The sequence below is a fragment of the Anomaloglossus baeobatrachus genome, chromosome 6, assembly GCF_048569485.1.
Source record: "Anomaloglossus baeobatrachus isolate aAnoBae1 chromosome 6, aAnoBae1.hap1, whole genome shotgun sequence".
In the NCBI taxonomy this organism is placed as follows: Eukaryota; Metazoa; Chordata; class Amphibia; order Anura; family Aromobatidae; genus Anomaloglossus; species Anomaloglossus baeobatrachus.
The window spans coordinates 478,987,664-479,001,122 of NC_134358.1; the positions used below are offsets into that span (position 1 = coordinate 478,987,664).

Below are 13,459 nucleotides of genomic sequence, written 5' to 3' on the forward strand. Positions count from 1 at the left end.
TTAAACTTGGGTTTGTAATAGTGGACAATACCTTAAAGGGGTAAGCGTTTAAAAAAAAAATGTACTCAGAGACCAGTATTGGAGAACCCCTTTAAGTCTTGGCAGGACATGGCTGCATTTTGTCTCTATACATGAGCCATATACTGGTCATCTAGGATGTTTTCCCTATTATGGATAGGATACACGGTGAGTAAAACGGACCAAGTGGAATGCGATAAAACAAAAAAAAAAAAATCGCATTCCACACGGACACATGTTACTCTATGGGGCCGTTCCCATCTGCAATTATTTTCACAGCTCTAATTGGACAGAGAAATCATTTGCAGCATGCTGTGGGTGGAATCCGATTTGTATTCACTCGCACCCATACAAGTCTATGGGTGTGAGTGAAACATCACACTGCACTTGGATGACACCGGAGTGCACTGCAATAATCTCATCAGTTGGCAATAAAGGAAATAGGGAGATTAATGCCTCCCTCTCCACCGCAGCGCTCGCCCTCTCCTCCGCAGCTGTGATCCGGTCGCAGGATCGGATCACAGTGGCATGACACTCGGCTCACGCTCGCAGCACTTTGGGAGCTAGCATATCGCATCTGATTCACTTGCATTAGATGCCATACACTTGTGTGACCCCAGCGGTTTCTCATGGTTGAGTACATGGCTGTTTTGTTGTCTGTGTGTAAGGCTGTATTCACACTGACCCCACAAATCAGATCAATGATGCCTGCGAGGAGGTGGTGAAAAAGATTCCTGCATTTACATGAATCAGAACCGACTAGCACATGAAACCAGAGATCTACTTTGCACCGGCTCACATGGGGTCAGTGCGCAGTCCGAGGTGCATCCAGACCAAAAGTACATTCATGTGAATGTAGTAAGACTATGAACGTTGAATATTCATGAGTGGGAATGGTCCACAGCTAGGCACACCCAGTCCGTAAACCATATTACAGCAGATAATAGATGGACGTCCCTACTTGAGACTCGTATGTATTAGAGTAAGCAGTTACCAGTAAAGAGGACCTGTCACCAGGCACATTTTTCCTTTTACTTTATTTCTGCAGCTCCCATGGGTATTCTACATTTTTTTTTTAATTCTGCCATGTAGTTCCAGAGATATGGGCTTTTTTATTTAGTACTAAATTTATGATCTTTACCAAGCGGGTGTGGCTCTGATGATTTTCTGGGGGGTGTCTTTAGGCTGCTCAGGATAATCACCCAGTGAGTACCACCCTTTTGGAAAAGACCATATATTTAGCACCAAATTAAAAAGCCCATAAGTGGCACCTACAGTGGATTTAAAAAAAAAAAAAAAAGTGGAAATAAAATAAGAGTGACTTAAATGGGCACCATGAGATACCAAATTTCCTTATAGAATCACTATGCACCATATAATGTCCATCTTCTCAAGGTGTCTGCATTCTTTAAAGGAGGAAAGAAAAGAAAGATTCACACATCTAAAATAGTGAATATAGAAAAAAAGATAAATGAGCCAATGTTGCAAATATTTATAAGTACCTGTGAGTGCAAAAACAGGGGGTCTCGGGGCCCACAAGCTTGCAGTCAATCCCTGTTGGTGATCTCCAGCTGACAAACAGACGGTTTTGTGCTCTCATTGGCAGCACAGTTTTCTTGTAGGCTTCATATTCTTCTGGTGTAAAAATGTGACCTCCATCATCTTCACCGACAATTCTAATGAAAAGAAAGTTTGAAAGATGATTTGAAACAGCCCATAGCAAGGGTATTGTGGACTACAACCTATGGTATTAAGACGCCTGCAGGGACCAATGAAAGAATACAGAATCTTTCAAAATAATGTAATGTATAAATTGCACTATACATTGACTAATTATATGCAATGAGCTCCCCAGCTCCCTCTACTGGTGACAACTGACTGGTGTGAGACAACCACCCCAAAAATTAGCATTGCAAAGTCTTCTCTGGTAAAATGGCCAGAGTGCGTAATATGTGAGGAGTTGAATTGAAAATCTGGTTTATTTTTTGAAAGATTATATTTTTAAGGGTTTTTTTGTATGAGAAAAACAATATAAAAGATATATTAAAATAATTTTGATCATAAATTCAAATGATGTTAAAAAAGGAGATTTCATTTCATTTTGATTTGACAGAAATGCAGCTGCGCATAAAGAAAAGCATGAGCAGTGCTGTATTGTTTACTACACAGTTAAAGGGAACCTGTCAGGTGCAATATGGACCCAGAACCATGGGCAGTTCTGGCTGCATATTTCTTTCCGTGCGTTATCTGTAACAATTATCTTTAGAAGTTAGACATTTAGTTTTTTTTTTCATTTACGGGTATGGGGTTAGTAACACCTTTTTGCATTGACAGTGGCATTTTTATTTCCGGTTATTTTTTATTTAATTTTTCATTTATTTTACACATTCTGTACACCATACAGTCATTAAATATCTTTAGGGGTAAATTTAAATATTAAAACATTTTTATTTTCACCTTATTTCCTGTGTAACTGGGGCTGGTATAATAACTCAGGTTACAGGGGAAATAATGACTTCTGGCTTCATAGCCAAGCTGTCTATGTCTCCTATCACCCAGCAGCTCCTGCCCCCTCCATACATCCGATGATCACATGGAGGAAGCGGGGACAGCGTTTTCTGATTACTGTATACACATTACCATAGCGCTGTGTATACAGTGATAGAGAGGGCACAAACAGTAATAATCTGTCTGTGGCTTCTCTAATGAGGACTCTGTCTCTGACAGCTGGATCTCCGCTCCTGCTGCTACACAATCGCTACTATGCTGTTTTCTGTGTCGAGTCTCCTAACAGAGGCTCCACGGACCTTTTTTGATTTGCATACTTCCCAGGGGGCAATGCACCTAGGATTTCACTGTGTTGAGCACCTTTGCTGGCTGCTGGCAGTGTTTTCTCTAGCTGGTCTACCCTGAGATCAGTGATTGTTTTGTCTTGCTGGTCTACTAGGCATTGCTCCCACCTGGCCAGAATCCTACTCCACACTGATGAGGGGCAATACCCTGAAACAGCTGTCTGTGGATGGATACCTGGCCTTGGTATTTCCCTTGTCATATCTTTAAACTCGTCAAAGAGTTGGATATTGACTAAAAGGGCCACTTAATATGGTGTTTATGGTGGTCTCCTAAAAAGAGCCACCCCTTGGCTAGGTCCTTTCCGGAGGGATATCTGGCTATTTCTGTGTCGAGACTCCTAAGGGTACCTTCACACTTAGCGATGCAGCAGCGATCCGACCAGCGATCTGACCTGGTCAGGATCGCTGCTGCATCGCTACATGGTCGCTGGTGAGCTGTCAAACAGGCAGATCTCACCAGCGACCAGTGAACAGCCCCCAGCCAGCAGCGACGTGCAAGCGACGTTGCGCTTGCACGGAGCCGCCGTCTGGAAGCTGCGGAGACTGGTAACTAAGGTAAACATCGGGTATGGTTACCCGATGTTTACATTAGTTACCAGTGTGAGCAGGGAGCAGGGAGCCGCGCACACTAAGCGCTGGCTCCTTGCTCTCCTAGCTACAGTACACATCGGGTTAATTAACCCGATGTGTAATGCAGCTACATGTGCAGAGAGCAGGGAGCCGCGCACACTGAGCGCTGGCTCCTTGCTCTCCTAGCTGCTGTACACATCGGGTTAATTAACCCGATGTGTACAGCAGCTACATGTGCAGAGAGCCGGAGCCGGCAGCACAGGCAGCGTGAGAGCTGCGGAGGCTGGTAACTAAGGTAAATATCGGGTAACCACCTTGGTTACCCGATGTTTATCTTGGATACAGCTTACCTCAGCTGTCAGACGCCGGCTCCTGCTCCCTGCTCGCTTCATTTGTCGCTCTCTTGCTGTCACACACAGCGATCTGTGTGTCACAGCAGGAGAGCGGCTTTGAAGAAAACGAACCAGGGCTGTGTGTAACGAGCAGCGATCTCACAGCAGGGGCCAGATCGCTGCTCATTGTCACACACAGCGAGATCACTAATGAGGTCACTGCTGCGTCACAAAAAGCGTGACTCAGCAGCGATCTCGGCAGCGAGCTCGCTGTGTGTGAAGCACCCCTAACAGAAGCTCCACGGACCTTTTTTGATTTGCATTGATAAACACAGACGGCCCCAGACAAAACCCATTGTCTAAATGGTGTCCATTTGATTTCCATAAGGGCTTCCTCACATTAGCATTTAATTTGGATGAGGTCAATGCGGTAAAATCTCTCGTTCCACTATAGACCAATGTTAATCAGTGAAGCAGAGCAGATCTGCAATTTTTTTCTCTTGCAGATTGGCAGCGTGTCTTGGATCATGGGCACGAACAGAAGCCTATGGGTGCGGACTGCACTGATGTCATCCGAGTGCTGTGCGATGTATGCAGAGACAGGAGATGGAGAAGATGGAGAGATTCTTTCCTTATCGCACCAGTGATCTGATTCTCACATTCGAGAGACTCCGAGTACAGTATAATGACTTTTAGCTCACACTTGCAGCAGAGCCAGAGCCGAGTGTCCTCAGCAGATCGCATCCGATTCTCTGTGCTCTTCTGACCCCAGCCTTAGATTGTCTGTCAAGGTTATGGAACATATTGCTGTGCTGAATTATCATCACGTATATGATATTTTATTAGGGACTGAAACATATATGTGGATTTCTGAGTGTGAAAGGGGTATTACATTTGGAAGAATTTGTCACTTATCCTCAAGAGGTTTGACCTCTGGGACCCGCACAGACCACCAGAAAGGGGGCATTGGAAAGGAGCAACAGAGAGTAGGACTGACCGCTGCACCATTTACTCCCTATGGGACTGCTGGAGAAACTAAACACAGCCCTCTGGAGGGGCCATAAGGGATGAAGAGAGGCGGTGCGGTGCGCTCTGCCAAACCAAACCATTCTAACAGGGATATAAGCTCTTTCCTGGTGGTCACAGGTGGACTATCAGAGCAGTTGGACCAATCCAACCACAATACCCCTTAGTTTTCCCCACAGGAGCAGATCACTGGGATTTGCTTTCAGTTTAGAACCAGTGGCGGTGCAACCACTGGGACCCTGTGGACCTCGAGTATGAAGGTGCAGTAGTGCGGCTTCTATTTCTCCCACCGCAGGCTCCATTCTCCAGGTCATCTACTGAACACTGAGCAGAAATCCAGGGGCCTCCATTTATACACATGGCTGAGCCCTGAGTTGTGCACTGCAAGCTACCTGCACACAGGAGTACCTCTATACACATGGCTGAGCCCTGAGCTGTGCACTGCAAGCTACCTGCACACAGGAGTACCTCTATACACATGGCTGAGCCCTGAGCTGTGCAGTGCAAGCTACCTGCACACAGGAGTACCTCTATACACATGGCTGAGCCCTGAGCTGTGCAGTGCAAGCTACCTGCACACAGGAGTACCTCTATACACATGGCTGAGCCCTGAGCTGTGCAGTGCAAGCTACCTGCACACAGGAGTACCTCTATACACATGGCTGAGCCCTGAGCTGTGCAGTGCAAGCTACCTGCACACAGGAGTACCTCTATACACATGGCTGAGCCCTGAGCTGTGCACTGCAAGCTACCTGCACACAGGAGTACCTCTATACACATGGCTGTGCACTGCAAGCTACCTGCACACAGGAGTACCTCTATACACATGGCTGAGCCCTGAGCTGTGCAGTGCAAGCTACCTGCACACAGGAGTACCTCTATACACATGGCTGAGCCCTGAGCTGTGCAGTGCAAGCTACCTGCACACAGGAGTACCTCTATACACATGGCTGAGCCCTGAGCTGTGCACTGCAAGCTACCTGCACACAGGAGTACCTCTATACACATGGCTGAGCCCTGAGCTGTGCACTGCAAGCTACCTGCACACAGGAGTACCTCTATACACATGGCTGAGCCCTGAGCTGTGCAGTGCAAGCTACCTGCACACAGGAGTACCTCTATACACATGGCTGAGCCCTGAGCTGTGCAGTGCAAGCTACCTGCACACAGGAGTACCTCTATACACATGGCTGAGCCCTGAGCTGTGCACTGCAAGCTACCTGCACACAGGAGTACCTCTATACACATGGCTGAGCCCTGAGCTGTGCATTGCAAGCTACCTGCACACAGGAGTACCTCTATACACATGGCTGAGCCCTGAGATGTGCACTGCAAGCTACCTGCACACAGGAGTACCTCTATACACATGGCTGTGCCTTGAGCTGTGCACTGCAAGCTACCTGCACACAGGAGTACCTCTATACACATGGCTGAGCCCTGAGCTGTGCACTGCAAGCTACCTGCACACAGGAGTACCTCTATACACATGGCTGAGCCCTGAGATGTGCACTGCAAGCTACCTGCACACAGGAGTACCTCTATACACATGGCTGAGCCCTGAGCTGCGCACTGAAAGCTACCTGCACACAGGAGTACCTCTATACACATGGCTGAGCCCTGAGATGTGCACTGCAAGCTACCTGCACACAGGAGTACCTCTATACACATGGCTGAGCCCTGAGCTGTGCACTGAAAGCTACCTGCACACAGGAGTACCTCTATACACATGGCTGAGCCCTGAGCTGTGCAGTGCAAGCTACCTGCACACAGGAGTACCTCTATACACATGGCTGAGCCCTGAGCTGTGCAGTGCAAGCTACCTGCACACAGGAGTACCTCTATACACATGGCTGAGCCCTGAGCTGTGCACTGCAAGCTACCTGCACACAGGAGTACCTCTATACACATGGCTGAGCCCTGAGATGTGCACTGCAAGCTACCTGCACACAGGAGTACCTCTATACACATGGCTGTGCCCTGAGCTGTGCACTGCAAGCTACCTGCACACAGGAGTACCTCTATACACATGGCTGAGCCCTGAGCTGTGCACTGCAAGCTACCTGCACACAGGAGTACCTCTATACACATGGCTGAGCCCTGAGATGTGCACTGCAAGCTACCTGCACACAGGAGTACCTCTATACACATGGCTGAGCGCTGAGCTGTGCACTGCAAGCTACCTGCACACAGGAGTACCTCTATACACATGGCTGAGCCCTGAGATGTGCACTGCAAGCTACCTGCACACAGGAGTACCTCTATACACATGGCTGAGCCCTGAGATGTGCACTGCAAGCTACCTGCACACAGGAGTACTACTGCACCGCTGCCGCCGCTTTGTGAACATTGAAAACTTTATTGTGCGCAGTGACAATTGACAACAATGAACAACCTCCTGGTCGCCTAGCAACAAGCTCAGTCGCAATGGCGTCTTACTTGCAGACAGTAACGCTGCAGCAGACAGTCGTACTCCTCACCTCTTGTACTCCACGTAGTCGTCTATGGCCCCCGCAGCCCCCTGGAAGTGCAGTCTCTCCATGGCTCCCTGTCAGTGAGAGAGGAGGCAGCGCCAGGAGAAGCTGACACGGAAGGGAACACACAGGAGGGCGGCTCCTGGGACACAACCTGTCCTCACAGAGGTGTGCTGATGGAAGCACAACCAGGTCACGGTGCGGGTGTGGAACTACAGGTCCCAGCATGTCAGGCTACCTTTGTTATGTTGCCGTAACATTACCATGACAACATTTAGTCAGATGTTACCTTAATAACATTTACACCGTAGTGTTACCATAGCAACATTTACACTATAACTAAATAATGTTACCATAAATGTTGAAAGCACATGATGTGGTATCATATACAGAATATTAGTAGGTAAAAATAAGTGGGAATCCTAAATGTCTGAATTTGGTGTGTGCCGCCCCTGCAGCAGTCGAACTGCTCGAATTCGGGGTTACTGTGGCTCGAGGGTCTCTGGACCCAGGGGCTTGCGGCCACTCAAATGTAAAGGGAGTATTTACAGGGGATAAATGTTCGTGACGCCACCTGCGGGTTGCCGTAAGGGGAGTACCGCCGCTGCCGAAAGGTGTACCGGGGCAGATGGTGTTAATCCCTCCGCAGGTAGGGAAGGCCCTGGATAATGGGGGTAAGTAAGGAGGTTTGGTGATCGGGTGGCTCGGCCTTGGAAAAGCAGGGTGCAAGGGTCAGGTTACTCACTGCGGTAGTCTTGGTGCTGGATTAGGTGGAATAAGCAGACACTCACACAGATGGTAAACCAAAGTCTCTAGGTACCGCAGTCTCTATGGAGCTCGTCCAGGTCCCGCTCCACCACAAGTTAATTATCAAGGCGCCTAAAGCTCTTCCCTGATCTAGGGTCCTGTACCCCGCCGTGTTCGGTACCGGTCAGTTCTTTTGGGGTCTTGATGCCAACAGTCCTCCTAGACTATGTCCGTCGCACCCTCTCCAATGTCACTGTCACCGATCCCCGACTCCTGTGGTCCCGTACCACCGTCTGCGACCCAACCTGTCACCTCCCTGGGAGCTACAAGTCCCCAGATCCTCACTCTTTGAGGGCCAACTTTCAACTCTCTCGTCTCCCTTCCCACTAGTCTGCCTGACCACTAGGTGGGTTACATTGCTCCAACTTGACCAACCCACTGGTGTGTGTACAGGTCATGGTGTGAGGCGTGGTTGGGATTTGTAGTGCGGATGATAGTGACACCGTTGTTGGGAACTTGGAACCATGGGGGTAGGCCCTGCACCCTGGGTGACAGGATGCAGTTCCCTGTAGCACCCTGATGTATTTAGGGGCACTACAGTAGGAAAAAATATGTTCTATTTTGAGATGTATCATTGCAATAATCCCTGTTATTGAGTCCCTATCTGCGTACTGCAGGGGCTGTACCCTCCATCTATGGGAAATGTAAAAAAAAAAAGTCTACATTTTTGTAGATGAGCTTCTCATTATACAGATGTGTCTATAGCTGGGTTCTCGGTCTCCGCCGGGCTAATGGGCCACATAGAAAAAATGGAATATTCCAGGCCACCTTCTTTGCTGAACAGTACGGTAATACAATTATTTTTCTGTATGACTTTTTGATCATTTGTTTTACCATTTTTGGTGTGTTTTTTAATTCTTTGTAAGGCCTGTGCCACACTCACGTGAAAATCACGCACGTGCCGCGAGACACGTATTTTCCTTGCGTGTTGCGTTAGGTAAGTACGTGTCTCCGGTACGTGCAGTCCACGTGTGTTCTCCGTGTGCTATCCGCGATAACACACGGAGAACCGGTAATTTACATACTCATGTAGTCCATGCTGCTGTCCAGGGTACTGATCTTCGGCTCCAGCCCTGCCCACTCCCCGCTGATGCTGCTTCCGGCCGAGCGGAGGGGCGGAGATCAGCACCCGTGACATCACGCCCACCTCCTTTACACGCTCATAATCAGCGCCGGCCGGCAGCAACTGTTTGTAGCGGAAGATTCTGCAGGGAAGAAGGAGGTGAGTATGTGTTTTTTTTATTTTATAATAAAGACACGTGTTTCTCCGGTGCGTGTCACACGGGACCGCATCCACACTACATCCGTGTGGTACGGGTGCGGACCATGTGACACCCGTGATGCCTGAGGATACGTGGACATGTCGGCCGTTTTTAAACACACACAAACGTACAATCCACACGGACACACGTTCCGTGTGGATTTACGTTAATGTGCCTGTTACTATAGGGTAACATTGGTCCACATGTGTACGTGTCTCCGGTACGTGAAAAAACTGTCAAACACGTACCGGAGGCACGAACGTGTGACAGAGGCCTTATGGTGTTTATCATACGGATTATGGTACAGATCTTTTTTGTTATCTCAGTTTTTACATAGAAAAAAGTTTTTAGTGGCCAAATGTTTTTCCGTTATTTTTTCATTCTTTGTTCTGATTAAAAAAAATAAATAATTTACGTTTTTTGTTCCCCTATCTGCCCCAAACAGTAATACTGTTTTACAGTTAGCTCCATATAGTAACTCTAAAGGCTGCTTTACACCAATCTATCGTGCGATAGATCGTTGGGGGTCACGGTTTTTGTGACGCACATACGGCATCGCTGGCGATGCCGGCCTGTGTGACACCTCCTAGCGACGCAGTATCGCTCACAAATCGTGAGTCATGTACTGCTCGCTAGGTTCCATAATATCGTTTAATTTAGTTGTTTATCGTTTCCGGGGTAGCACACGCTGCTCCGTGTGACACCCCGGGAACGATGAACAGCAGCTCACCTGCGTCACGCGGCCGCCGCCGGCTATGTGAAGGAAGGAGGTGGGCGGGATGTTTACGTCCCGCTCATCTCCGCCCCTCCGCTTCCATTGGCCGGCGGCCGTGTGACGTCGCTGTGATGCCGAACGTCCCTCCCACTCCAGGAAGTGGACGTTCGCCGCCCACAGCGAGGTCGCACGAGAGGTAAGTACGTGTAACGGGGGTTACCGACTTTGTGCGCCACGGGCAGCGATTTGCCCGTGACGCAAAAAGGACGGGGGCGGGTACGATCGATTGTGATCGTACCGTGTACCGTGTAAAGCCCCCTTTACTCCCAATCATGAACTAATAATCTTCATCCTCTAATAATGGTCCCCGTCCTGTAATAATGTTCCATATCCTATAATATTGGTCCCCACCCTATAATAAATGTTCCCCATCCTGAAAGAATGTTTCTTTCCTTGTAATCCTTGTCCACATTTTGTAATAATGGTCTCCATCTTGTAGTAGTGTACCCATCCTGGTTCCCTTCTTGTAGTAAAGTCCCCATCCTGGTTCCCTTCTTGTAGTAGTGTCCCCATCTTGGTTCCCTTCTTGTAGTAATGTGTCCCATCTTGTTCCCTTTCTTGTTGTAATGTCCTAATCTTTTATTAATGACAATGTGAAGGCCTAGGGTATGAATCGTTTGTCCAGTATGATATTATATTATAATAAGATTAATCTGTATTTTGAATGTTGTATGTATTGCTTTCTACATATATCTGACTGAAATGTTGCAAGGATTGTATATGTAAACAAACTATGCTTAGGGCTAAGTAATGAGTTTGCAGTCTCAAATAAGTAAACTGACAGGTTCTTGGAAAACCGGTTAGACTCATGATTAAGCAATATTCTTGAATAGACTTTCGTCCGTTCCCAGACACACCTGAATGACATAAAGGAATGTTGTTTTACAGGACTGTCCAAAAAGCTGTATAAAATGTTATGCTTTTGACTGGCAGAAGACCTTCACTTCTCCCAAATAGAGACACATTTCTCTGTGTGGTCATTTTTCTGATTCATATACATCTGCGCAGTTCTGATTTGAAATCCAGCTCCGTGACCCTGAGAGAGACCCGGAGGTCTCCCCCAACAACCCCATTCTGGTTGCCATCTTGCTGTAATGCCTCATCCTGTAGTAATGTTCCCATCTTGTAGTAATGTCCCCATCCTTGTCCTCTTCTTGTAGTAATGTCCCCATCCTTGTCCCCTTCTTGTAGTAAAGTCCCCATCCTGGTCCCCATCTTGTAGTAATTTCCACATCTTGTAGTAAAGTCCCCATCCTGGTTCCCTTCTTGTAGTAGTGTCCCCATCCTGGTCCCATTCTTGTAGTAATGTGTCCCATCTTGGTCCCTTTCTTGTTGTAATGTTCCAATCTTGTATTAATGTCCCCATCCTGGTTGCCATCTTGCAGTAATGCCCCATCCTGTAGTAATGTTCCCATCTTGTATTAATGTTCCCATCCTGGTCCCCATTATGTAGTAATGTGCCCATCTTGGTCCCTTTCTTGTAATGTCCCAATCTTCCATTAATGTCCCAATCCTGGTTGCCATCTTGCAGTAATGTCCCATGCTGTAGTAATGTTCCCATCTTGTATTAATGTTCCCATCCTGGTCCCCATCTTGTAGTAATGCCCCATCCTGGTCCGTATCCTGTAGTAATGTCCAAATCCTGGTCCCCATTATGTAGTAATGTCCCCATCTTGGTCCCCATCTTGTAGTAATGTCCACATTTACATACACATAGAAAAAATGACAAAATCTCAGTAAAATAGTTTTTATTCAAACATAATTATTATTATTTATTGTTATAGCGCCATTTATTCCATGGCGCTTTACAGTGAAAGAGGGTATACATACAACAATAATTAACAGTACAAAACAGAATGGTATTGGAGGAGAGAGGACCCTGCCCGCGAGGGCTCACAGTCTACAGGGAATGGGTGATGGTACAATAGGTGAGGACAGAGCTGGTTGCACAGTGGTGTACTGGACTGAGGGCTATTGTAGGTTGTAGGCTTGTTGGAAGAGATGGGTCTTGAGGTTCCTCTTGAAGCTTTCCATGGTAGGGGAGAGTCTGATATGCTGAGGTAGAGCATTCCAGAGTATGGGGGGGCACGGGAGAAATCTTGTACGCGATTGTGGGAAGAGGAGATAAGAGAGGAGTAGAGAAGGAGATCTTGTGAGGATCTGAGGTTGCGTGCAGGTAGGTACCGGGAGACTAGGTCACAGATGTAAGGAGGAGACAGGTTGTGGGTGGCTTTCTATGACATAGTTAATGTTTTGAACTGGAGTCGTTGGGCGATGGGAAGCCAGTGAAGGGATTGGCAGAGTGGCGAGGCTGGGGAATAGCGAGGGGAGAGGTGGATTAAGCGGCCCACAGAGTTTAGGATAGATTGGAGGGGTGCAAGAGTGTTGGAAAGGAGGCCAGAGAGCAGGAGGTTGCAGTAGTCAAGGCGGGAGATGATGAGGGCATGCACTAATGTTTTTGCTCAATCTTGGTTAAGGAAAGCACGGATCCGGGAGATATTTTTGAGTTGTAGTCTGCATGAGGTGAAGAGGGCTTGGATGTGTGGCTTGAAGGATAGAGCAGAGTCGATGGTTACTCCAAGGCATAATAAAAAAATAATGCAAAATTTATCACATGAACAATAAAAAAAGGGAAGGGATGAAGACAAAAAGACTGAATGCACTAAACAGTATATTATTGAACATGATCAACATACCAATGGTTATATTGTGAATAGAAAAACAAATTCTCTTTCTCTTCCTATGATGTAACCATAAGCAAATATGACCACTACACATTAAATAGAATCTGTGACATCATAAGGTGTAAATAGTTAAATGAGTATACAATATACACTGCAGTGCAAACAGCAGTAACCAGAAGAAGCGCTCATATGAGATTAAATAATGCCCAGCATGTACATTAGTATACAGTGCAATACCACTGTCCCTGCTCACTACATGCACAGTATAATGCTCCCACAAGCACACCACTAGCCTGAGAGCTATATAAATAGAGAAAAAATACGATCTGACACCCAAATAGCAAAGCTGTGAAAAACCTTTAATAAAAATGGTGTAGGTGACCACATGTTGCACAGACAAACATTCAGGGGGCGCACATACCAGCAAAGAAGTAACTGTTTGCAAAAAAATCAATACATATTGTAATATACCCCAGAAAATAGCACCCAACCTGTATAAACACTGTATTAAGTAGATCTACATAAGGAAGACCAGAAGGGCCAAAGGAGGCAAAGGAGGTGTAAGGCTATGTGCGCACTTTGCGTTCAATTCCGCAGCGTGTAAGTCACTTCCTGTGCGTCTCAGAACGCAGACGAAAAAGCTGCGTTCTGAGACGCATTCG

General features: G+C 47.1%; 1 protein-coding gene across 3 annotated transcripts in view; it reads right to left on the bottom strand.

Annotated features, from left to right (window-relative positions):
- The window catches only part of FAM221A (family with sequence similarity 221 member A), a 43,265-nt gene extending 35,870 nt beyond the window's left edge, over window positions 1–7,395 (bottom strand). For 2 of the 3 annotated variants that reach the window (XM_075316714.1, XM_075316713.1), the window contains exons 1-2: window positions 7,276–7,395; window positions 1,521–1,694 (exon numbers count right to left, since the gene is read on the bottom strand). In XM_075316714.1, the coding sequence (XP_075172829.1) occupies window positions 1,521–1,694; window positions 7,276–7,337 (236 nt within the window). In that variant the 5' untranslated portion in view covers window positions 7,338–7,395. Of the gene's footprint in view, window positions 1–1,520; window positions 1,695–7,098; window positions 7,148–7,275 lie in introns of those variants that run through there. The other variant, XM_075316715.1, reaches the window with a different exon arrangement.
- Between the last annotated feature and the right edge of the window lie 6,064 nt (window positions 7,396–13,459).